Raw genomic sequence first — 26,319 nt, 5'->3', positions numbered from 1 at the left:
TAGCAGTGCACAGAATGCCCTCAGGAGTATTATACGCACATTACAGCCTCTTTGCCATGCCAAGGTGGTGTAAAATGTCCTTAGAGTAAAAGAATCAGGTGGTGTGTGTGGGGATGATGACATGTTAGTTTGAAAACCATGTTCTCCCATAAAGACAGGGGCCAAACTTCTAACTGTTGTGGAGTGTTGGTCTCCTTGAAATATTGAAGGTATTTGTTCTCAGCAGCTTAGCCTACAAGCCAAGGGCAATGTTTCAGTTTGTCCTAGAAATCACACTGCTCCGTGCATGCTGAAATAAGTTAGAGAAAATTTACTTAAAACTAAGATTGCTCTCAATAGCTTAATTTTGCTATTGGATGGAATAGCACATAGACCAAATGCTGTGAAAATAAATTTTACTGTCTAATTGCTCGCTTCCTCCTACAGAGTACAGTGCATATAGGGGTGTCAACGAGTGGACTCAGCGCTGGAGCATCCCCTTGTCACTAGGCATGGCGTTGCAGGCACTTCTCCTCTAGCAACAAGTGGTCCACCTCTTCTTTTGACTCAGCCCTCCAGCCAGGTCACATTTAGTGCCACCCCTTCTAGGTAAATAAGGAGTCCAATAAACTAAACGCAAACATAACTTGACCCCATACCTGGGCTCACTCACTCTCCACAGACTCTCCACCCCATCCCAGGCTCTGCAGGGTCATCCTGCCAGTTTTGGGTAGAGCTATGCCCCTCAGGGCTTTCTCCCTAGAGGCCTAGCTCCAAACTCAATAGTCCTTCTCCCTCTTGCATGAGAAGGTTTCTGCATTCCCTTTTCCAGTTAACCAGAGAGCCCAGGCCCTCCCTCTCTTCTAGGTTCCACACCAGTGTTCTATCAATGCAACCACACTGCCTCCCTTAACTGAAAAACAAGATACTCACAAAAATGTAGGTCTGTGCTATATTTTCAAAAGTCAGAGGGATTAGGTTGAACTCTTTTCCCTTTAAAATTTGTTCTGCACGTTATAACCAATTTTAATATTGAAGCTTGGCACATAGTTGCCTCCATCTTCACATTAAAAAACCCATGCTTGATTGTGCTGAACTTTGGGCCTTTATATATACTGGACCTTGAATAGCAAATAACCAAGTCATAGTACCTTATACCACACACCCCAGAAAAGTAGGGCTTTACTCTCTGGGCAGATATTTGAATATGGAAACAGTCATATTACAATCATTGTATTACTCAGTAGCTCAGCCAAGTGTCTAACTTAGGGTATGTCTACACTACCCGCCAGATCAGCAGGCAGCGATCGATCCACTGGGGATCGATTTATCGCGACTAGTCTAGACGTGATAAATCGACCCCCAAGCGCTCTCCCCTCGACTCCACCACCCTGAGAGGCGCAGGCGGAGTCGATGGGGGAGCAGCAGCAGTCGACTCACCATGGTGAAGACACCACGGTAAGTCCATCTAAGTATGTCAATTTCAGCTACGTTATTCATGTAGCTGAATTTGCTTAACTTAGATCAATCCCCTCCCCCCTGTGTAGAGCAGGGCTTAGACACAAACTTTCTGGATCATATTAAAAAGCCTAATAAAATGATTACTGCAAATTTTATGGACATTATCAAAGTTTCACACGTCTCATTCTGAGAGGTTTGTTCATAGGACCCTTATTTTATTATACAGGTGCAAAATAGAAAAACAGGTTGAATTCAGAGCACCTTATTATATTCTAATTGTTTTGCTGACTTTTCATGCCAGATGAATAATATCAATAGTTCAGGTCCATTACAGCTACATACTGCCTTCTGAAACAGATAATCACAGAGTATCAGAGTGCTGCTTGGGCTAACAAAATAAAGTCAGTCATTCTATAATTTCTTTATTGCATTACAGATCTCTCTATAGCAGTTACTTGAACTCAAACTTCCCTGGTTTATTTCTTCCTACATCTCCATCACATGACACCTAGAGACCTAAGGAGGAATTGCAAAATATTTATTTGCATCATTCCTTTGTTAAGATTGTAGAGGCCATCCATAGGGGCAAAGATGACTTATCTTTATTTAGATTGTGTCTGGAATCCCTACACAGGAGCAGAAAATCTTTTAAAAAGACATTCAACCAAGTGATCCCCAAAATATGCATATGCACGCACACATGTGCCACATACATGGGGCAATAGCCATATGCTAAATTGTGGGTCCCTGAGCTAAAGTCACATTCATTAGGCAACTCAGACAACTTTGTCTGCTTGCTTCTCCATTAATCCCTCTCAAGCAGGACTTTTCCCCTAATATTCCAAATTTCTGAGCAACTTCATACAGTTGCCACTTATTTAAATAAAGTAATCAACATACTAAAAAACATTTCCTCCCAATTCTGGAAACCCCCGCAACCCCTCTTCTTCCTATTCCCCCCCGCCCTCCAAAAAAAGAGACTAATAATAACCCAACATCCTGATTAGGTAGTGTTCAGTTCTGCACTCGTGACAGGCTTAAGGTCCGGTACCTCAGTTACAAGAGTTCACAGATCCCAGGGCTAGCTTTGCACTATTGGAAAGGGGAGATTGTGCCATTTATCCCGCTGGCATTTACTAGCCCTGAGAAGTCCTAAGATATTTACTTTTGATATATAGAAAAAGGATTTTTGTTATTTCAAAAGATGGTTTTAAAATTTCTTTTCAGAAGTCTGTATAAGCGGACTTATGCTACTTAGGGAGCAAAATGGATGGAGAGAGATAAAGTAACTTCTTTTCCCTCCCCAATACAATTTAAGTCTCTCCAGAATATTTCTACAACACTTTCTCTGCTAAATATGGCATATAAAAATAAGCTACAGCATTGGTATAGGCACGTTTGTGATGACTTTCATTACTCAAATATGGATTTGCCACTTGCCACATGGCCATGTCAGACCCCTACCAGTAAAACTTCTGGGCCAAGTCTTACCACCCCATACTGTGTTTTAAGAATTAAACATGGAAACTAACTTTTAAATATCACTTCTCCACTTACCTGCCAAGACCTAAATTCCAGCTTCTATGTTTTTCCTTGCTACTCTGAATGGCATCTAACATTTAGAAGAGGTGTTTTTATGTGTAAAGGAATGTTTCAATAATGCTTTGGCTCTAAAACCAAGTTTCAAAGCTTTTAAAAACTAATTTAAAAAAATTGCAATGAAAGCAGATGTCTGGATTGGTTTGATTTCCCACCAGTATTTGTGAACTCAGCATTACAACAGAGCACAAGAACCAAGAGGTACCGAGTTAGCCCCAATCCGACAGACACTTGCTCAGGAGAGAAATTTACTCCTGGGAGTCATCCCATCGAGTTCAATGGCACTACACTCATGCGCAAATAGTTTCTCACAGGCTTAAGTTACTGCAGGGTTGTGTCCTAATTTGATATTAGCCAATAGTGAGTTTGGGACAGTAGCCAGCAATCCTATCTGCACTGGCACCTGCAAGGATACCTGCTGAAATGAACAGGACTCTGCATGGGTCTGATGGCAGAACTTGGGCCTCACTAATGGAAACAAAAGGGAATGTGTGAGCAATCTTTTTGCAGTCCAATCTGAATAAAATCCAAAAAGTGAATGGACAGCATTAATAGTGAAAAATACAATAGATTTTAATAACCTACAGCACAGAAAAACACTTAAAGAAACTGAGCTATTTAAAAAAAAATTCCCTGACACTGTCCCTTTACAATTTAGCACCACATTCTCTTTTGAGATACACACATGCCTCTTATTGATGTCAAAGACAGTAGCACATGTGCATTTAAGGGCAGAGTCTGGCCCTCAGTGTGAACACAGTATTTTATGAAGAATTTTATTAAGTCAAAATAAAATGTCACACACTCTACAGGAGACGTCCCTGCTACAGATATTCTACCCTTGATCTTTATACAGAACGCCTTAGGCGGACAGTGAAATTTCTGTATTCATAGCAAGGGTAGCTGTATGCCTTCAAAATATTGGTTAAAGCAAGCAAGCTTAAAAGAAATAAAGTGCATCATTGGAAGGTAGCATCCCCTCACAGAGAAGGATCTTATTACTGTGCTAAGAAAAATAAATCCAGGAGGAGGAAAGATGTAGAGAGTGAAAATGCATTAGCAAATACAGATAAATTTGTTTTTAATAAAGGAGTTAATTTTCTTTCAATCCTATATAAAACAATAGCAATTAAAAACTTCATTTTTGAAAGTAAAATATTTACATATGAACAAGTAACTGTGCAAAATTTACATGAAAAAAATGGAAAGACAGGATTTCCTAAAAGACAAAATAAAAGGTGTAACAGTTGTCAGGTGTTGATAAAAAATACTGATCAGCATTCAGTTTACACGCAAGAGAGTTAAATTCTAACATGAGAGTTCACACGAAGAAAGCCAAAGTATTTACAGTCATAAAAGTACTATCAATAGACAATTTAATACAATAACCTCTGAAAATATAAAGAACCAATTAGTATATTTGTAATAAAAAAATAGGTACAAAGAAGGGACTTTGCTCTGGACATCTTTAAAGTAGGCCCACAGCTTGCATACAGTCTTTTAGCAAAATAATTATAGTTTACATAGCCATTTTTTATGTTATGTGCCAAAAATTATGTACAATTACTGACAAAATACACCAACCATTTTTCAACACTTGATTCACACTGAGAAAGAGTCTTTTTGATGATTCCTCTCAACTTTGATTTTATTTAATCTAAGCTTTCACTTTAGCTAAAAACACAGTGCAAGTAAAATATATTTATGCTGAAAAGGTTTCTCTTTTTCTTTTTTTTCCTTTTTTCTTTTTTCAAACTTTACAGCTTTACAAACTATAGCAAATAAAATGCATTTTTACAGATGCTGATAAAAACATTCAGAAGTAACCCTCCTTTATGGGATTTCAGGGCCTCTAATAAGCAATAATGTGATTAAAAATTGAGGTTATGTTTCAATTAATTGTATATCCCTCTAGAATTTGAACATGTTGGGGAAAGATAAATATTCTTAAAAATCAGTTTGCTTTGCTAACTGACTGTTTAAAAAAAGCTAAAATGAAATGAGGTCATCTGCTGTAGACATATACCTATATAATCAATTTAGTTGAGTAAAACTGAACTAAAATGCACAATTAATGTTGAAACTGCTACAGGTATGACAAAGGGTAGCTAGTTATTTGCTAAACGATTCCATCAGTCTTTATATATGGCTTGTTTGGCAAGAAGGCCACTCAATCAAGAGATGAGTTAAGTTTAATTGTCCATTTATAGTATCCACAGGCCTTGTAAGTATCCTCACTGTTACAGAAATGTATTTCTCTTGTACTGAAGAGTTTGTTTTTTTTATAAACAAGAATAAAAAACTGTTCCATGTAAAGAGGTGGTTGTTTTTGAAACAATATCCCATTTGCTTGTTACAAAAAGGCGTAATCTGCAAATCTATAAAAAATGTCCTCAGGCGTCTCTCTGTCAAAAATACCTTGATCTTTTCCATTTTACTTAAGGAATGCTTTGTATAGCAATAGTGAATGGCTTGTCTCTCGCTCATTTTCTAAACAAAATATGAGGTCCCTGAGGTTCACCCGCGTTATCCTTTGTCGCGTAAATGGTCTGGTTGTTCCAACTCCAGAGCTGCCTGGGACTGGTGTATTTGTACTGGACCCCTGGAGGTGAGAAGAAAAGCTAGAGTCAGAATGTTTAAACATCCACAGAGAATATTTGCGACAAGAACTTGTGACAGTTCTACAAACAGGTATGATATAAAACAAGGGATTTCTCATAGAAAGTACTGTATGCTATGTCACCCAAGGTTTTCAGAACCTAAAGCAGTGGTAACTTTACTGTTTCTCTCCAGGAGTCATCAGGAATAAATTAACGGGGGCACAGCTCATCCATCTGACAGATAACTGATACAAGCCAGAGTGTTTTTACCTAAAACTGCTTTATTAGATATTAAGCACACACACAGACACAGTTGCAGTAGGTATAGAGAATTTCAAAACATCTGTATTTATCTAAAGTTCGATGATTTTGAGGGATCAGCAGCCAGGCTTCAGGGGGCCCTCCTTCCATTTAACTGCTGGGGAACTTAGTTGTCAGATCCTTGCCCAAAGAAAGCTTCTTCAGACTGCTCCAAAGCAAATTCTTTCATCTAATCTTTTATAGCTAACTTCAAACAAAGCACATAGGAGTCACTATAGGTTAATTTCAGCAAAACTGTTCATCGCTTATCAAAAACAATAAAAAAACCTTACGTATCAGAAGTGCCAGAGGTGCCTAAGACGAACGTTGGCCACCCAAACATTCCTTCTATTCTCACAATACATTCACTTTTTATCCCATGCTCCCATTCTGATAGCAAAACTGCAAACATGCAGCTATTTGGCCTGGCCTCTCAGGGCCTAAGATTTTCCCAACTATGTGATGTTTGGTTTTCAGCTGGTAGCTGGCTAAACATACAAAGTTGCTGACTGCAGTACTTTCAAATTCTGGGGTACATGTAGGAATGTCAAATTTGGGATAACAATTAGACATGGGAGATATTTTATTTTCAAACAGCAGCATCGCTCAGTTAGACTGAAGCACCCATTGTTCTACTATACAACCTGCAAAATCTAGTTTTTATTGTCCACATCATCTGTTGGGAAAAACTGTTCAAATCATGTCCCTTAACACTCTTTAGTGGATACTGGTACTGCACAGATGTAGCTCTAAAGTAAAGTTTTCAGACGTGCCTGAGGGACTTAGGCTCCTCAGTCCCAATTTAAAAATTGACTTAGGATGAGATCCTGACCCCCACTCCAACACCTTTACACAGAGTAAAAGGACTTTTATGGTAAAGGGTCCCTAAAGACTTGTGTCTGGCAGGGGGAGAATTCCCCCAATGCAGGGACTGTGGAAGTTTGCCATAAAAGCTGCCTTCTGAGGACCCCTTCACAAGCCTTGGTGAAAGCAGGGTGTGTCAGGGGCAGGATATCCCTGGCCCACAACTGCCATAACTTAGAAATGCCCCCAGGGACACGAGAACAGCCCATGATCAGGAAGGCACAAATGTGCTTTAAAACCACCTTAGCCCACTGCTGCTGCCACCCTCCTCCCCTGAGGTGCAGCACAGAATCTCACCCGTAGGACATTAATTCCTACTGAATTTCAATGGGATTTAGGCTCGAATCACGCAGGTGCTTTTGGTTTTTAGATCAACTTTTCTTGAAAGTGCACTGTCAGGTTAGCTTCGACTCTTCCCACCAAATAGCACAACCTGTTTGGTCTCCTGTGTGCAGATTAGTCAGGTGGAATTTACTTAAAACACAAAAGTGGGGAACAGAAGACAGATTTAACTCAAGAACAGTTACTTACCTCACAGCACCTGTGGTTCGTCAAGATGCAGTAGTCAGTATGGCTCCCCCTGCTGGAGTGCATGCATCACAGGTGCATGAGATTGGATTTTTTTTTTTTTTTTAAACATGATCCAGCAGGGCACCCATGCATCTGGTGCTATCCCTGCTCCCATGTGAGGACATAAAGAGCAAAGTGACCATGACCCTCCCCCAGTTCCCTTTCAGTTAGACGCCCATGGTAGCCGAGGACTCCAAGAAGTGGGGATGGAGGGCAGGTTGTAGGATCCACACTGACTACAAACATCTCAAAGAACCACAGTTACTGTAGGGTAACAGTTCGAGTATGTGTCAGTGTGGATCCCACTGAAAGTGGGTGATGAGAGAGCATTACGTATGCCCTCAGGATGCTGGTAGTGAGGAGCTCCAGCTGCATCAGTTGAACAATGAGTGTAGTACTGTTCTCCCAATGTTGGCATCTGACCTACAAGTCCAAGGCATAGTATTTGACAAACTGTCAGTGAGTTACTCCATGTTGCTGCTTTACAGATCTCCAATACTGGCACATTCCAGAAGCAAGCAGACAGTGTTGCTGGTGCTCTGGTGGAGTGGTCTTGTACTTTTCCTACTAAACATCACCAGCCAGCTGCTAACAGTGAGATACATTGTGATATCCCCCGTGAAGAGATGGCTTGACCTTTAGAATGTCTGGCTACATCCTGGCAGTTTATTGCCCACAGTCTAAATGATCTGGTCCTGTTAATATAATAAAGTGAAGTCCTGGAAACATCTAGTGCATGTAGTTTTTCCTCCTGGTGTCAAGTGTGGTTTCAGGTAGAAGGCAAATAAACTCACCTGACTGGTTTAGTTCAGGTTTCAAGACCACCTTCCAAATAAATTTTGGAGAAGGTCTCAGCACTACTTTGTCCCTACGGAACATGTTATGGTGGTGGGTTCAGCCATAAGTACCTGAACCTCACTCACTCTCCTGCCTGAAACAATATCCAGCAGGAATCAGACATGTAGAACCCAAAGGGATCTTGAGAGGTCATTAAGTCCATCCCCCGGCACTGAGGCTGGACCAAGTAAACTAGACTATCCCTGACAGGTGTTTTGTCCCTCTTATTCTTAAACACCTCTAGCCTTTTATACTGCCTTCTTCTCCCAGCTACCCAGGTGGTGAGCTAATTACCTCACAAGCTTATCAGGTTCTCTACAGGTGCAAATGATCACTTCTGTTCTTCCAATCCTGCTCAAACTACTTAACTCCCTCCTACTCTAACCACATCTGATGCCTTTAATGAGCTAAGTGACCTGGGTGCTGGCTTCCAAATGGCTCTATTTGTAGTTGCTAACCACCCCGTCACACACACACAATTTCCCACAAGGTCCAGGCCACTTTCCCAATGGCTAATGTGGCGAAGGGGGTGAGGGGGCGCGGAAGAGGACCAAGGCTCACCAACTACTCCAGGTCCCAGCCCAAGGGCCCTCTACATAGCAGCCGTCTACCACAATCCTTTAACTAAACTGCATAGTGGCTACACTTCCCTGGGCCACTTCCCCACGGCCCCAGCACATTCTTCACCCTTACTTCAGAGCCTTGTTCTGGATGAGTCCCAGCAGCCAGCCTGGAGGTCCTTCTCGCTTCCTGGATCCCTGCCAGCACCATGCTGTCCAAGGTCCTGTAGCTTCCTCAGCCAGCCAGGCACACCATCCACACTCCTCCAGCTCCAGCCAGGAACTGACTGACTGACCCTACAGCTCCTTTTATATGAGGCTGCTGGACCCTGATTGGCTGCTCCCTGTGGCCTCCCTCATTGGCTGCTTCCCCACAACCACTCTAGGCCACTTGGAGGACTTCTTTTCTCTTCCTCTCTGGGACATGGTATGGCAGGACCACAGGGCCTTCAAGGGTCTGGTACACCCCATTACATGGCTCCATGAGGGATCTGTGTAGGGACCATTTGTGGTTGGTCAAAGATTGTCTGCTCAGGAAGTCCGCCAGATCGTTGCCGACTCCTGGGATAAGAAAGATCACGGGTCAACCCACTCTGATGAATCTGATAGCCTCCAGACACAAAAGGCAGGTGTCCTTTTGTTTGCTTATGTAGTGCATAATTAATTATTGTGTTGTCTGAAGATCAGCACGAACAAATTTCAGAAGACTGGCAGGAGCACCCTATGCAGGCCAGTCCAATAGCTCTGAGCTCCAGGATGTTCATATGCAACTTCACATTGTTCACTGGCGCAGCTGCAGCTGGTCAGCCCAACGTCATTTGTCTTGTTTGTGGCTGTGCTAGGAGAGGATCTCTAGTACCTGGTCTAGAGTTGCTCTCAGACTGTAATGGGGAGACATCCCAGCTCAACAATGGGGAGAAAGGGCAGTCTGGTGATGAGAAATAGTATTCCTCAAATAGCTGTGCTGAGGAGTGATATCCAGCTTCAGTTGTGAGCTCGACACCGCACTGATACCATCGATGTCTCTGGGGGGGGATCTTGAAGGGTAGTACCTCAATCCATAATCCTTGCAGCTGCTGGTGCTTTCATCAGTGCTGATGCCTACAGTGCCAGCTTACTCACTGCCACTCCCTTGGCAGATTACTTAGGTGCCTTTATCTCAGAGAGGAAATGATGCATCACTCCTTAATGTTTGGCACAGTGTGTGGTCTCCACTCAGCCCTTCCTTTCGGTCTCATCCTTATACTGAGCACCAGTGCCAGATCCGATGAGGTCGTGAGTCCCAGAAGGGCCAATGCCAACTCTGACGGTACTAGTGTGGAAGTGATAGCCTGCTTCGGTATTGAGACAGCAGTGCCTGATGCTGACAGCCCTGGTACTAGTGTGATCGTCATGGATGCGGCTGGTATCAGTTTTGCCAGAATTGTCCTGCCTACCTTCCTTTCATTGCTAGATCATGCAGTGGTGTGTGTCTGCTTGGAGGAGCACTTGCTGAGTATAACCCTTTGGGTTCCTTGAAACTGGGTCTAAGGTGACGTCCATCAATTGATCAAGCAGGTGTAGTTTCAGCCACGTGTCCCTTGACAAGAAAGATTTACACACCAAGCTCTTCAAGCAGGTGGTTCTCTCCCAGACAGAAAAGGCATTGGCTACACGCTTTAATCAGAGGAATGAGTCCACTGTATGTCAGATAGGGCTTAAATCCTGATGGTTTAGAGACTACCTTGGCAGTTGGCATGAGATGCCTTACCCCACTGTCCAGGGAAGTAAATTTTTTTGTGTGTGTGGAAAACATCCAAATTAGTGAATAAATCAAAGAGGATGGTCAAGTAGTATTTCCTCAACCTCATTTCCTAGATTCCGTTTGAAGCTAAGAAAGGTAGCAGGTTGGACACTCACCAGATACCGCCTGTGGCAGTGCAATGGGAAAAGGGAAACGCAGGAGGGTTGTGGCTGCTCTGTCCCTTAAGCCCTTGAATCGACACAGAGGGCTGCACTGGATGCATATCAGGCTCCAATTGACACTGCTATTCAAAAAAAATACAATCTCACATGCATGACGCGCACGCACACCTACCCTGGGATCCATATGACACATATTCAAAGAAGAACATCAGTTTATTTTACAGACAAGTCTCCAGAGAGGAGAGAGAGGCTGTTGCACTAACTCTCTGCAAGAGAGTTTCTGTGTGATTAAATACTGGTTTGGCTGCAGTGGGAAGAGCATGCTTCTTAGACCTAAGACAACATGAAGACATATACATATATAGTAATAAGAATAGGAAAAAGGGGCAAGAAGAAGTAAGGTAAAAATTAAGGACCCCATTGGAGAAAGCCTGGGAATGGCAGAGAAAGTGCCAATGCTACAATGTAAAGAGGCTTTAAAGGCAAAATGACATTAACTACAGAAGTAGAGAAGAAATTAGGGGGAAACGTTATGCTATAATTAAATATAATACTGAGACCAGAGTAGTCACGTGTTTAAAATGTTACAGCAAGCCACAGTAAAATGCAATACATCATTTTAAAGCTCACTGATTTACATTATGCTGACAGCATAAATATGAACAGCAAAAGCAAACACAATTTTCCATAAAATGCCTTATTAAGAAATTTGTCAAATTAATTTAATATTACCAGTTTTATAGAAATAAAATACTGGAGCTTGTTTGAATAACTAGACTGGAAAAACAGGCTGGTGCACATGGATGGCTGTCAAGTGTTTCCTTGTTACAGGCTAATTCAGATATATGTGGAGAAGCGCTATGACCAGCAGATGGCATTCACAGGCCAAGAAGTCTGCTTGTGCCTTAATTTTAAAAAGGCTTTTATTGTCTTGACTGGTACTGCTGCTTTATAATAAATGCTTTTAAAAGACGTCAAAATAACCTTGCAGGTGGGATGGAAATGCACTCCACTTTTAGACGTCTGTTTTGCTAAGAATTTTAAAAAAACGCAGAGAGCTGATTTTCATTTTCTATGTTGTTACCATTTCATTTTACTTTATTTGAAAGGCAGCAATGTTTTATTGGAATACTGCAAACAGCACATACTGTTTAGAACATGCTCATAGGTAAATAGTCATATTTTTCCATATCACTAACACCAAATGACACATCACAAAGGTCTCAAGTATTTCCACTGGTGAGCTCAAACATCAGCTATACCTTTTTTAAAAAAAATGCAACTATAGGGTATGTTCTGGAGAAAAAGTAGTACAATAAAGATTCAAGAAAAATTACAGTAATTTAACGCCATGTGAATGAGATACTGAGAAATGGACTGTAATACAATCCTCTAGACTGCAAAGCAATATATTCATGCTCAGACTACATTATTGATTAAGAAAGTAATGTGGTTGAGATTAGTGTTCCCTAGCAGGTACTTTATACTGTTCAGTGCAGCTCTTCCCAGTTCCATACAGTTCTAATCATGAAATCAGACTTGTGCTTTTCAAGCAGGTTAAGCATGTTCATTGGCTCACCAGATAAATAATTATCCTAATTACAGGACTAAAGGGCCGGATTTTCAGAGGTGTTTAGGAGCCTTAAAATGCAGATAGGCACCTAGTGCAGGTTGGACACTTCTGAAGTTCCTAGTAGGTGCCTACCTGCATCTTTAGACTCTTAAATACTTAGGACCACATTTTAAAAGGTAAGGAAAGTGACACCTGTATTACATAATATATAGAGATTAACACTGTAAAAGGTGTGGCCACAAATGTTTGAGTTGTGGCATACAAGGCATTAAGAGCATTTTTTGCTAACTTTTAATTAAATGAACTAGTCAGGTATGAAATACCTAAACCGACTGCAATCTGTATTATTGAATTCTGAACCACCACAGTTACTACATAGAGATGACTTTACATGTAATTAAGATTCAGAAGTCCTTTGACATCAAAAGCTCACATTTACAAATCTGTGTCTAAGTAGTGACAAACCTTATTTTCCACACTTCTTGTAATATGCCTTAACTACAAATTGTATAAAAATGGTGACAAGTGGAACTCAATTTAAAAATGTCAAGTGAAAAACAGCAAAGGCACAGCTGGGAATCTATCACATAAAAAGCAGCTGGTTCTTAATTAATCAGACAAAAAGATTAGATTTCTAAGGGAACCTGTTTCTAATTGGTTAACCAGTAACTGATTAATCTGAGACAACTAAATTAGCCAGATTTAGTCAGAATACATCAGGCATTCCCAGTGAATGTAAAATAGATCCCATAGCCTAGATGGCACTAAGAGAATAAGGTTGCACAGTCAAGCATGTAGAAATAGGTAGTGCCTATATTGTAACTGCACGTGCCAGTGACTCTTTTCCTGCATATCATGACAATCAGGTTTTAATTCCATATTTCTCAGAGCACATGAATTTTTATAGTCTTAGATAAGAATGTAGCATCTTGCAATTTTTACTGTTGTGTTTATACTGTTATAATTGACCCATATCTCTTTACCGGCTTAGATTTTTATATAAATTCTTTTCTCCCTCATGTATTTTAATAATCCTGAACACTAATATACTTCTGTCAACAGGCTAGACAGGCAACTTTTATTTGTACGCTTTCATGGGTCAAAATGTCATTTACTACTATCATATATTTGTTGCATAACCAATTCCATGTTATAACATAGCATGTCATAGAATTATTACTTCAAGAGCTGAATAAAATACATAAGATGAACTATTCTGAAACAAAAGGTCTCATGCAAATTATCTTACCAATAAAGAATACACGATGCTTAATACAGAAAATGATATACAGGAAGAACTATTTAACTCTTTCTATGCTGCTATCAGTTTTGCATGAACAGTTAGCGAGCAACCTCTGCCATCCACAAGTCAAAAATTACAGACTAAACCCTTAAAACTCTGCCAACTCCAAGAAGTTGTAATACTTAAAAGAATTACAGAAATTGTACTTTCAACAGGAAACACTGACTCCATTTCCTGTTTATTAACAAGTCTGCAAATGCACCAGAGCATAAAGCACACAGTTACCAAAAATGGAGTACACTGCTGACAAAGTCAAACGTAATTCTCCCCAGCAACTTCTCCCCCCTCCCGCCCCCAAACCTAGTAACTGTGCCTGGCAGAAAATGCAATTGAACAGTTAAAGTTTTAACTAAAAAAAATCTCCGCCACTGAATCGATTGTCCTTAAATGTCAGCAGAAACTAGCGTTAGTCCAAAATTGTAAAACTGGCTAGTACATGCTTAGAAACCATACCGATTTTATAGATGTTCCTGCTGCCTAATTCAGTGATGATTTCAAACTACCTTGCTTCAGCATTTTTGCATAGCAGTGGTTCCCAATGCATTAACTGCTCCAAGAGGTAGTTACTCACCTTATAGTAACTGGAGGTTCTTCAAGATGTGTAGTCCCCTAGCTGTACGCATGCACCCCATGCACACACAGCTGGAGAATTTTGAAAGCAGTGTATGTTGGTCTGCACATACGTCCTGGCTCACCTCATGCCTGACTCAGTAGATGAAGGTGTGGGGTGGGCCAGCCACCACTCCAGTTCCTTCTCTACCACAAACCAGAGAAGATCCAAAACAGATGGGAAAGACAGCAGGTAGTGGAATACAAATCGGGATCGCATATCTCAAAGAGCCTCCAGTTACTATAAAGGTAAATAACTTTCTCTTCAAGTTCTAGTCCCTGCATGTATTCCACTGTGGATGACTGACCAGCAGTACTCAAACAGGAGGAGGGTGTGAGGTTGTAAATGGCAGAGTACAAAGGACTGCCATACCTAAAGATATAATCAGCAGAGCAGTCCTGTACTAAGGCACAGTGCAATAACAATGGATAGGTGCTGTAAGAGTATTAGATTACCCCCAAAGGGTACATTGGAATCAGGAGGTGTTGTACTTACTGGTTTGCATCTCAAGCTACTGTCAAAAACATTTAGCTGAGAGCTGGGATTGGGATAAGGAACCTGCTGCAGGTGGTGTGGGGAAGGGAGTCTTTTGAACCCTTTGCCTCTTATGGGTTCTCATAAGGTCTCTGATGGAAGAACTGTTAAACCATTAGTCTAGGCTTGTATGATTGCTGGTGGAATTCTCTTTGGGGCAAGTGTAATATTCCTAGGGAGCCAAGAAGTGGTCCTGGAGTCCTTAAAGGTGTGTAAGGACTCATCTGTCTTCTGATTAAATAGATAAGTCTCATTGAAGGGTAGGTCATCAGCAGTGTTCTGGACCTCCCTGGGAAACCCCAAGATATGGAGCCATGACTCCCTGAGCATTACAATGGCAGAAGCTATTGTCCTGGAAGATACATCAGCCATATCTACTGTGATTGTACAGTGGTCCTGGCAACCATTTTGACTTCCTCTTTGAGAGCCTGAAAATGAGCTCTGTCCTGCTGTGGGAGAGTGTCAGTAAAGTACATGAATTTGGAATAGTTAAGGAACTCATACGTACTTATAAGTGCCTCATAGTCAGTTATCATGAACTGGAGGCTAGAACAAGAAAAGACTTTTCTTCCCAACAAGTCAAGGCACTTGCCCTCCTTGTCAGTCACGGTAGATCGGGGCAATCTTGCCTAGATCTCTCCACTGCAGCCTGGATGACTAAAGAGTTAGGAGCAGTGAGAGAACAGCAATTCCATCCCTTTGGCTGGGACACAATACTGTTTCCCTGCCCTCTTGGAATAGGAGCGCAGTAGCTGAAGTATGCCAGGTCACTCTAGCTAGCTCCATGATGGCTTTGTTAACAGGGAGCGCTATTTGACTGGAGCCGGAGGACTGAAGGACTTCCAGGAGCTTGTGTTGAGGATTCTCAATCTCCTCAAGAGGAACGTGCAGCTCCCCTGCAATTCTGCAAAGTAGTTCCTGGAATTGCTTAGAGTGATTTGGGTGGAGAGGGGAGGGAAATGGAGAGAGTCACCACCTCATCTGGAGACAAAGAAGGCAATCTCATCAGTTCAGGTGGAACTGCCAGAACCAGTACGTACTCCTCTTCTTCAGCAGAATCTGGGGCAGCTACAGCTGTCCCCTCAGAGGTGAGGGAAGTCGCAACTCCCTACCAGACCAACTCTGAGGGATGGTACTGATCCCACAACCCCCAGTATGGCCAAAAAAATGGATCAAATGGGCAATGAGGAAATCCCCATGCTATGGGGTACCAATGGCTATGAGGCAGGTGATGAGATGGAGGCTGGTCCCAAACTGGGCTAGGTCTTCTGACTGGGAAGGTGTGTCTTGGAGGAGGGAATAATGGTTCATCGGGCAAGACAATCTCCCAGTGAGGTGACAACCAATTCTGGTTCCAACAGTGGTACTGGTGGGAAATCATAGCTCAAAGATGGAATGGGAGGCAAACTCCTCCCAAAGGCCAGCTCCCCTGGTGGAGTTATAGCCTCTCTCAACAGGGAGAGACCCAGTGGCACGGGAAACTACAGGTCTGGGAAAGCAAAGACATCCTCAGGAAGAGTGTAGGTCTCCGCTCTTTCCAGAGTGAGAGGGGCCCTGTTCGCCTGAACCACTGGAGATGCAGTAGAGAGAGTCTCTGACACAGCCATTAAAATCAAAGATAGTACCACAAATAAAGGAGGCTCTTGGTGATCAGTCTTCACTGGTGCCCACAGATCCCAGGGTTTGCAGTGTACCGGAGGCTGCCACTGGATTGTGATCAGGTGTTGATGGTGCCCTAGATATGTGAGCTTTCTTATCATGCCTCTGAGACTTAGTACATCCTAAATTTCCTTGAGCCTGAATTTAAAAGACTTGCTTGATTCAGGCAGGGCTTAATCCAACTTCTTCAAAGTGGATCTGGGGGAAGACTTAGCCTTGTGCTTGTGAGAATACTCCTTGCTCTCCTGGTAAAACTTCATCGAGGAATCTGTGGGGGTAGAATCCCTCACTCCTGAGTTGGACCTGGCGGCAGGAGATGCACTCCTTACTGACTCAAGCTGATGGGCGGGGGTGGGGGTTTTAAGGGTAGCCCAGCCTGGGTCTGAGTGCGGCTTCATGGCCTTTTCCATTAAGTGCTTCCTACAGCAAAGTTTCCATCCTTTCCAAGTGGGCAACAAAGGGCAGATATTGCACCTTGCTGCAACGTGGGCTTCCCCAAGGCAGTACGAGCAGCACTGATAGTTGTCAGTGACTGAGAAGGATCATGGACCGGACGCACAAATTTTGAAGCCTGGAGTTAGGGGCATAGTCTGGTACCCAATGGGTACCAGATCAGGGAGACTGACTAACCGTAAAACACAAACTATCAGATTAAAAAAAACCTTTAAAACTTTAGTACTATAAACACTATTTACAGATATCTAAATAGTCACAGATAAAGAAGAAAGCTGAAGCTTTGGACACTGGGGGTTCTGACCCGGATCCTATGGTGGTGAGAAGGAAATGGAGAGGTGGTCGGTCTGCCCGCTTGGTTCCTTTATCGCCTCAGTCAGACGCATGAGGTGAGCCAGGGTGCATGTGTGGACCAACGGACACTGCTTTCAAATTCTCCAGCTCCAGGCACATGGAGCATATGCATACCCACAGTGGAATAGACATAGGGACTCAAAGAAGCAGGGTACATCTACACTGTAGCTGAGAGCATACTTTCCTATGTGGATAGGCAGACACACACTAGCTCTGCTCCAACTAGCACCCTGAGAGGAACAGTGTAGACAGGACTGGAATGGATGGCACCTTGGGCTAGCCATCCGAATACACATTCTGGACTGCACTGGTATTTTTAGCATGATAATTCGAGCAGAGCTAACACTTCTGCCTACCTGCACCGGGAAGCACACTTCCAGCTTATGTGTAGACATACCCAAAGAGCTGAGCAGTAAAGAAAGTCTACAGTTTGGCTACTGTTGCAGTTATCTATAGGCTTAAAGACAGCTTCCTATATGGATTAACAAGGTAACTGACTGCATTGTCTCCCCTGGTCTCTTCTCTGCATCATTGGAACATGTATCCTCCTAGAGACTGAGCCTCATAGACTTCACTTCTGCAAGATTCCCTTCCCAAATCCCTTTCAGGGGATTCCAACCTACTACGGGAGAGATAAAGTTACAGGATTTTATTTATTTAACATGCACATGCCTCTTGGTAAAGAGAGAAATGACCACAAAGAAAGGAACCACTACCTCCTCTTCTTGCCAGTTTGCCTCCTCCAACGCTGTGGAGGCTGAACATAGCTGGGATTGGGAGGGAAGCATGCTGCAAGGCCAGCAGTTCCGAAGTTTCCTTTCTTGGGCCTGATCCATTGTGTTCTATTATGTTCTGCTCATGGAAGCAGTGCTAACATTAGCCCTAGTCTTTGGATCAAATGAGTCTTACTGCACTTTAAAATAATTTCTGCTGCTCAGGAAACTTTCAGCAACAAGGGAAGAAAATAATAAAAGGGAAAGACTGTTGCAGAGGACAGGGTAACAAAACCATAGCATATTTGCATACAAGAGTTATAATTATACTGTACCTCTGTCCCTGATCCAGATCCTGGAGAATCCACTTTTCTTTTCTTTCTAGGACCAATCGCAGCTAATGCGGTTAAGTTAGCATCCCTCTGTCTCATTTGTGCTAGCTCTTGTTGCTGCATCTGTGTTTTTCAGAACAAAAGTTACAATTATTTTTCCCCCCTTCTGATTTGCTGAGAATATTTAGATTGTTAAAGGACATGCTCATCTGAACACATACCTCCTTGGCCTTCTGTTTCAACCTTAGCTGTTCTGGGTCTTCTTGTCTAGACCGAGACTGTATATTGGTAAAGGGTATAGGAGAAAGTAGTACATAAATTAATAAAATCGCAAAAGAAGTGGACACTAAACTATATGTAGTTTCTTGAAATTATTTTGTTGGGTTCAATGGGAGTAGAGGGTGCTCAGCACTTCTGAAAAATCAGACCACTTTGTAGATACCTAAAAATAGCTTTACATGTCTAACTTAGGGTACCCAAGTTTGGAATTTCTTCTCTTAATGCAAGTCTCTATAAGACTTTATGAATCATTACACACATGGCACCCAGATTGTATGGATTTCTAAGGTACACAGAAGGTACAGTTATTGATAATATACATTCATTCAGTATTTCACTTAGTAATCCAATAATCATTGCTACATTCACTGTTCCAGTATTTTACTTTGATACCTGAAAAATCACTGTTCTTTAATTTCTTTATTCAGAGTCAGCATGCAATGAATGCAAAACAGTTCATATTTTGCATGTGACTTAAGTAGATAGGTTGCTTCCATAAAAATTCTACTTCACTGTAACCATGCAGCAAGGAAAAAGAGCATCCCTCTTCTGGTGGAAACAAATGGCACCCAAGCATCTGAATATTCATGTCTCTGGCTATCTGTGTAGGGGTCCAAACTACACACACTAGAGCTTGTGATTTATTGTATTCACAAACACGGATTAAATCTATGCATGCAAAAAGGAACTAGACCTTGACCTTTGTGAAATGTTACCCCTTTGGCATACAATTGCCCACCTAATTATGAACATAGGTACCCCAACTGCCCATGCAAATCAGGTAACTGCTTGAACAAATGACCAGTTAAATGGCTAACTGCACATTTGCACTAGCAGTTACTATAGTTGTCTACACAAATTGGGGAACTGCTCGGTTAAAGAAACAGAAAAACCAGGGTCTAAGAGTCAGCAAATCCCTTCCTCTATCCACTAACTATAAATATTCATTTTCCAATTCAAATATTGCCTCATGCAGATTTATTCTCTTGGTTTCTTCTTTTCTCAAAGCAAGTGTGGAGATTAGTCCACAATGGAGGACCAATGACTATAAAAATATTGTAGAAGTCTCTCTCTTGCTCAGAGGAGTGCAAAAAAAAAAATTAGATTTATTTATTTTTTTTTTTATTTATGGGAATGAAATGGGGCAGGGTGGGGGCTACATTACGTGATTTACAGTGGAAAACAGAGCTCTAGCTAAAGTATGTGCTCTCCAAGCTGAGATTAGAAACAGAGTCCTCTCTTTCACTGTATGTCGTATAGAATGAAAGGCACCCTGTCCTTTTGACGTCAAAAGTGACTTTGTAAATCTAAGTAAAATCGAAGCACTTGCCTTTGCTGCACGCATTAAAATTTCCCTTTCTTGTTCATCTTTTCTCTGTTTTTCTATTTGATCAAGTTGTTCAAAGAACTTGAGCTGTGCCCGAACATCACTGGCTTGCTCATATCTTTCATCATCCTGAAAATGCAGTAAAAATGCTTTTCATTACAAATCTTAAAAACAAAGCTAGTAGCTTGTCCTGTACAGTTTAAGGAGATCCCATACTTTTAAGTTCAAATGCTCACTTAGTCTTTTTCAAACACCAAGTTTATCTTTAAACCAGTCAAACCAGCTAAAACCCATTTTAAAAAACCAAAACAAGCACTCTGTACTGATCTGTGATCTCATCAGGGTTTGACTTAAGTAATATCATCATGTAACTTTGGCCTTTTAAACATGTTTCACAGAGGTGTTTTTTTAAATTGTGCTCTGTGAGGCACAGTGTTCTATCAGTGCTTACATGAATCATATATGGAATTCACATTTATCTGATAGTCTCTTATGGAGAATTACAGACTGACTGCTATCTCCACTCCCAACCCCATCACAGCAGTGACAGATGAAGGATGTTGATCAGACCAGCAGGGGATGATCACTTGCTTGGAAGGACGATGATGATCATTCAGCCTTCAAGCACCTTCCCACCCAGAATGCATCTGGAGCACAAGCATGGGTAGGGGTAGAGGTGGGAGGGAACAAACAGGAATATTCACCTCCCTTGGCTGCTCAGAGTCCAACTGGAGTAAAGCAAAGGAACAGAATGGCTCCATCACAGTCCTTCCAGAGTAGGCCCACCATATTTAGTGCCCCAAGATGCTGCCCATCTGACTTGCCCTACAGGAAGTTGTAGATGCAAGCGCTAGGCTTCCAGGTTTGCTGGGTATATGTCCAGACAGCTACGTTTTTTTATTTGGAGGGAGGGGAGACGACAATGGGAGGAGAGGAAGTAGTTTTCCCTCCTGGGCAAAATTAGAAAGGTGTCCAGTGTGGTTTTTTCCCCCCATACTCTGCACAGCATCTTGGGGGCCTGGCTGGTTAGAAGAGCAAGGATAAAGGATCATAATTTGAAAAGAAGGGGCAGAAGTTGATAAACTCAGCTATTTTTGCAACATACAACTAGCATCCAGTGTGGAGAAGAGACTTCTAGAGCACGGGTGGGCAAACTTTTTGGCCTGAGGGCCACATCGGGTTTCCAAAATTATAGGGAGGGCCTGTTAGGGGAGGCTGTGTTCCCCCAAACAGCCAGGCGTGGCCTGGCCCCTGCCTCCTATCCAATGACCCCCGGCTTCTCGCACCCTGAAGGCTCCCCTGGGATTCCTGCCCCATCCAACCCCTCCTTGTTGGGGTTGCGCCCCCTGGAACTCCTACCCCATCCACCACCCCCTGCTCCCTGTCCCCTGATGACCCCCGGATCCCCACCCCTGACTGCCCCCTGACGCCTCATCCAACCCCCCCTCTCATTCTTGACTTGCCCACCAGGACCCCTGCCCCATCCAACCCCCCTATTCCCCGCCCTCTGATGGCCCCACCCCTATCCACATCCCTGCCCCCTGACCACCACCCCCAACTCCCCTGCCCTCTATCCAACCCCCCCTGCTCCCTGCCCCCTTACCGCACTGCCTGGAGCACTGGTGGCTGGCAGCGCTAGTTAGAATAGCGAGGATGAAGGATCGTAATTTGAAAGGAAGAGGCAGAAGTTGATAAACTCAGCTATTTTTGGCACCAATGGAGCACTGGTGACTGGCGGCAATACAGCTGCGCGGGCCAGAGCACCGGGTCAGGCCGCCGTTCTGCAACTGCGCTGCCTGGCCACCCAGAGCTGAGGCCGCGGGGGAGGAAGGACAGCGGGGGAGGGGCTCGCAAGCCATAGATGGCCCACCGCTGCTATAAAGGCTAGCTCCTGGAGTTAACCTGAGCATGGGACCTTGGAGATGACCGGCACAGACCCTGTTAGCCTGTGAGGTGGTGGTGGTGAGATCTTAAATCTTGTACAGATTAGAGCACCTCACCAGCACCATAATTCCCCCTTGTGTTGGGAGGTTCTTGGGATTCAGCAGCTAGACTGAATCTCATGTCCAGGTATGGAGGGTGAGGCTGAGGGAAGGCTTCCTCCTTTCCTTGTGGCTGTATGGTTTTCGGCCACTTAATCCCACGCTGGACCCTATTAATGTGTGACAGGTGGGAAGGGGACAGTTTCCTCTCATCAGTTCATTTAAAAAGTTTATAAAGTTGAAGCCTGCTGCTTTAAAACCACCCACATATATCTTGTTTGGGTCTTCATTCTCCTTTGTTGATGATCTTAAATTTATAACATCTCTTCATATTAAAAAAAGAAAATATCACTATGTGCATACTCTAGTCCAGTTTATTTAGATTCTCATGAGGAAATCTCAACTCTGACAGGCTTCATATTATACCTCCTACTTTAAAAAAAATCATAAAGACACAGAACATTCTTTCTAAATTCTATAGAAAGACTATTGCATAGAATAAGTATTTTTGATTGTTTTGAATGGGTACATTAACCAGGGTCTACACAGGGAACACTCAAACTTTATTTTTTTCTAAACTAGTCTAGGTCTAATTAAACTTTTTGTACACTAAAATATATATGATTCTTTCAAAAGGAACTGCAATAAATAACCTTTCTGTAATAAATTTCAGCCATCCAACAGAGCTTTCTATCTTGTCCACTCAAATGATCCATGGCATACGGCCAAGAGAGAACCTCAAATTCTCAAGGCAGTGTCCTCAAAAAACATGGAAGCCTAAGCAAGCTAGTTTGCAATATCACCACCCTGCAACCTTCCTCCCGACTGTCCTCCGTTCTGTCCTCTTTGTATATTGGGAGCTGCCATCTTACCGCCTGTGATATCAGTTTCCACAAAAGCTGTAATAGTAGACAAGGTTGGGCACTCAAAAATATTATTACTTAGAGCTTTTGTCTAGACCCATTCTTGTTCTAGAGGTTGGAAATGCTCCTTATAAGCAGCCCCAAGTTTCAGTGCAGTCCATGATCAGATCTGAATGCATTTGCCCGGGGCGAAAGCACAATTTGTGGAACACTATCATTTGCACAATTAAAATTTAATTACCTTATAAGAAACATTCTTTTGTTGGGCAGTCTCCGATACTTTTTCTACAAGGTTTTGTAACCTTTGTTGTGTTGCATGTGATACATAGCTAACTACATCAGGATGGATTTCCGTTATTCCATGTTTTTTACCTGTGGTTAAAATTGAAATGAAGTTTTTAGTAACCACTCGGTTGCAAAGACATTTTACGATACAGCTGACTTTTGCTAACCCAACTTCACAAATTTGTAAGTAATTCATGAACAAAAAATACAGGCTGTTATGTATTTCTCAGCCAAGATTTAACGTGATGTTGTAGAGAAAGTCTCACTTTACTAAATTTTCATAAACACTGCAAAATATTCCATAGAAGATTTACCAGTATGCTATGAAGTATTAGAGATAAATAAAATTAATGAAGTTTTATGATGTTGTATCATTGCTCTATTTACTCACTAATTTACAAAAGTAAGCAATTTATAATTAGTGTGAATTATTATACAGCTGGTCAAAATGTTTTTCCAGTTCCCCCTCCCCCCAATATTTGTTGCTGGTTATTGATCGGCTTATAGTATAAAAAAATTCAGCAAAAGGGTTTCAATCAGATCTAGCGATATATTTATCTTGATATATAAAATAAGCAACACTTACCCTGGAGCCAGAGTTTTAGGAACTTTTCAAACACGTGTTATTTTTTCTAACATCAAGGTTATAGCAGTTGCAAATGAATATCAAAAAGTGCATAAAACTATTCTGGCATATTTAATTATTTTTAAACCCATTTAGTGAAACTAGTGTTTAGAACAATTAAACTAGCAGGTGTCAACATACCTATTTCTAGTATCCTTCTTTGCAAAGATGCTGGAAGTAGGAAGGTTTCATCTTTACAGGACCTTGTTAATGTGCCCACTAACTCAGAATTTGTTGCCAATATCCGTGCACTCTCTTCTGATAGGTTGACTCCAGCCATTGATGCAACATCATTAATATCATCATCATCCCTTGGGAAGAGAAAAATGGTTACAACATACTTAGGGCATGTGTAGACATGCTGCTCAATACAATTGTGTATAACACAAGTTCAACAACTCTGCTGCATAAGAGACGGACTTAAAAGCTCTTCAGTTGTCAATACCTATACCTAATCAATTCTACTACCTCACAAAATAAAATTAGAATTTTAAAAGACTTCATTTTCTTGCTGCTTAATGAAGTCAAACTTAGAATTAATATATCCTTCAGAATTACTCTCTACCTATCCATCTCACCATACATGTCATGATTCCCCTAGCCTACTGCACATCAGTACTACACACCACAGGAAAAAACTGCTGTTTCAAAGAAAGGTGGGACACAGAAATGGGTGCTCGTAGGGAAAAATGAGAAGAGAAATTGATTTGTGACAGCACAATATAAATGTACATCCCCTATTGGGCAGTATGATTAGTTTTAGCTTAATTTTTTATCTGTATTAAAAAAACTTTAAAAAGCTATTAGGAATCTAAAGTGCTCTGTAAGTTCATTAGAAACCTGAGAGCCACTGAGCTCCTGCAGCTTTGCAAAACCTTACTAATCTAAGGAGAATCTGTGTGTGAAGTTGTGGATGCCAAAAGCTAGTGTTGTTGATTCCGCGGTCAGAGCTTTGTGTGCGCACTCGTATTAACCACACACCCTGTGACCGACAGGGCAATTTCCTGCAATATCCTGGACAAACCTTATTGAATTAAGTTAAATCTTACTGAATTAAGTTCAATTATTTTAGGAGTTCATTGTATTAGAAATGCAAATGTTTATGTAACATCTCAAGGGAGAAGACTTGACTAATGTAAACGGTTTACGGGGAAGTGTTATGAGTTTCAAAAGATTATTTACAATCACGTGAACTTTTAAAGTGGGTTTCCCAGGAAATCTCTAGGGGGAGGTATATGTAAATATATCTCCTTTGGATAGGCAAAAACCCAGCCTTTTGAAGCTATGCCCTGAGGAGAGACCCACTGTCGATGAATTACCTATTCCCAGATCAAAAACCCAAACTGTATAAAGCAGTAACTCTCAAATCCATGGGTATGCTTATTCTGGGCCAAGGCGGTTATGAACTTGTAACCGCAGAAAAACCCCTTGGTGGCATCTGAAGGACTGATCACCTGGCAGAGCCCCTTCTGGATTTGAGGCATGATCACTGGTAAGATTAGCATGCGTGTAGTCTCTTATTGTTTTTAAAATGTTTTCTCCGTAATGCATTCGCTTTAAGAATAAAGGTGCTTGCTTAAGAAAAGCAAGTGTGGTAACTTATACCTTTCGGCCACTATGCTGTTTATAGCCTCTGAGGGGCTATAAAAGCAGGTTTCAGCAGTCTGACTTGCTTGGGAATACAGTGTAGGCAGGGAACTGTGCAACCTGGAAAAACCCCAGTCAAGAGGGAGAGAGGCATACATCTCTGCCCAAGACAGGTATTGCTGGGGAGCCTGGGTGTCCTCAGGACCACAGACTCGAGAAATACAGGTGCAATTGGCCTGAACTGTGACACTGTAGCAACAACTTTCAAAACATATAGAAATAGGTCAAAAGTTATAGCAGTCTTTTCCCCGTGAGTACATACAATGATACACACCACGTTTACTGAAGTAAGAACATTGCAAATGTTCAGTCAATAAAGTAAACCTGTACATTTGTCTTGATCATACAAAAACGAAGTACGCAAAAAAAATTTTTGTTCCTTAAACACTCATTCAGCTTAGCCTTGCCCTGCCCGGCTGCTCTCACAAGTCCTCTCTTCCATCATCCTGGAGGTTTTCACATCTTGTAGAAACCCAGATTACATTGCTTCCACAAGACAGCAACAGAATGAGGTCACTACTATGGAAAAGGCTGGATGGCAGATGTGTTCAGCATAAAGTGGAGTGGAGAAAGCCTGAGCATAGTAGACAGAAGGAGAGGAATACTTTCTATTTGCTGCCCAGACAAAGAACATTTGAGAGAGCTGTTTTAGGTACCAGTAAGCTAAGAGGCCAACAACGGGGGGCGGGGGAAGGGACAAACCAGCACTTAGAAGAAGCCTCCTCAAATCCCTTTTTCCCCCTCTGCAAATCTATACAGCCCTGACCCAATGCACCACTGAAGTCACTGGAAAGCCTCCCAGCGGTTTCAGCGTTCAGGCCCTCTGTACAGAAACAAGGATTTTGGTTCCTTACCTAAAAGAACCTCCCCCAGGTTCTTTCAGTTTATTCTTTTGAGCGGCAGCTGCTTGTGGTGAAACAGTGGACAGAGCTTTGTTTCCAGGTAATACTGTTGGCTTTACCACAGGTACTGCAAGAAAATAAAGTCAATATTTGTTTTCTCCACATCACTTGTGGTGGAGCTTCACATTTTAGCTCAACGTTTTAATTATTTTGTGGTGGGTTCATTGTCAGCTTTGGCACAAAGCTGTTTTTAAAAATGGCAG

General features: G+C 42.0%; 1 protein-coding gene across 1 annotated transcript in view; it reads right to left on the bottom strand.

The window, feature by feature from the left end:
• Positions 1-4,103: 4,103 nt before the first annotated feature.
• Positions 4,104-26,319, bottom strand: part of TAF4 (TATA-box binding protein associated factor 4) — a 65,074-nt gene continuing 42,858 nt past the window's right edge. Inside the window, exons 10-16 of the mRNA XM_077832055.1 lie at positions 26,069-26,183; positions 23,709-23,878; positions 22,899-23,029; positions 19,816-19,941; positions 18,428-18,484; positions 18,210-18,329; positions 4,104-5,641 (exon numbers count right to left, since the gene is read on the bottom strand). Of these exons, the coding sequence (XP_077688181.1) occupies positions 5,474-5,641; positions 18,210-18,329; positions 18,428-18,484; positions 19,816-19,941; positions 22,899-23,029; positions 23,709-23,878; positions 26,069-26,183 (887 nt within the window). The 3' untranslated portion in view covers positions 4,104-5,473. The remainder of the gene's footprint in view (positions 5,642-18,209; positions 18,330-18,427; positions 18,485-19,815; positions 19,942-22,898; positions 23,030-23,708; positions 23,879-26,068; positions 26,184-26,319) is intronic.

The sequence above is a fragment of the Eretmochelys imbricata genome, chromosome 13 (genome assembly GCF_965152235.1).
Source record: "Eretmochelys imbricata isolate rEreImb1 chromosome 13, rEreImb1.hap1, whole genome shotgun sequence".
NCBI lineage: Eukaryota > Metazoa > Chordata > Testudines > Cheloniidae > Eretmochelys > Eretmochelys imbricata.
Note: the sequence above shows the minus strand (reverse complement) of the source record. Positions and strands in the feature narration are given on the sequence as shown.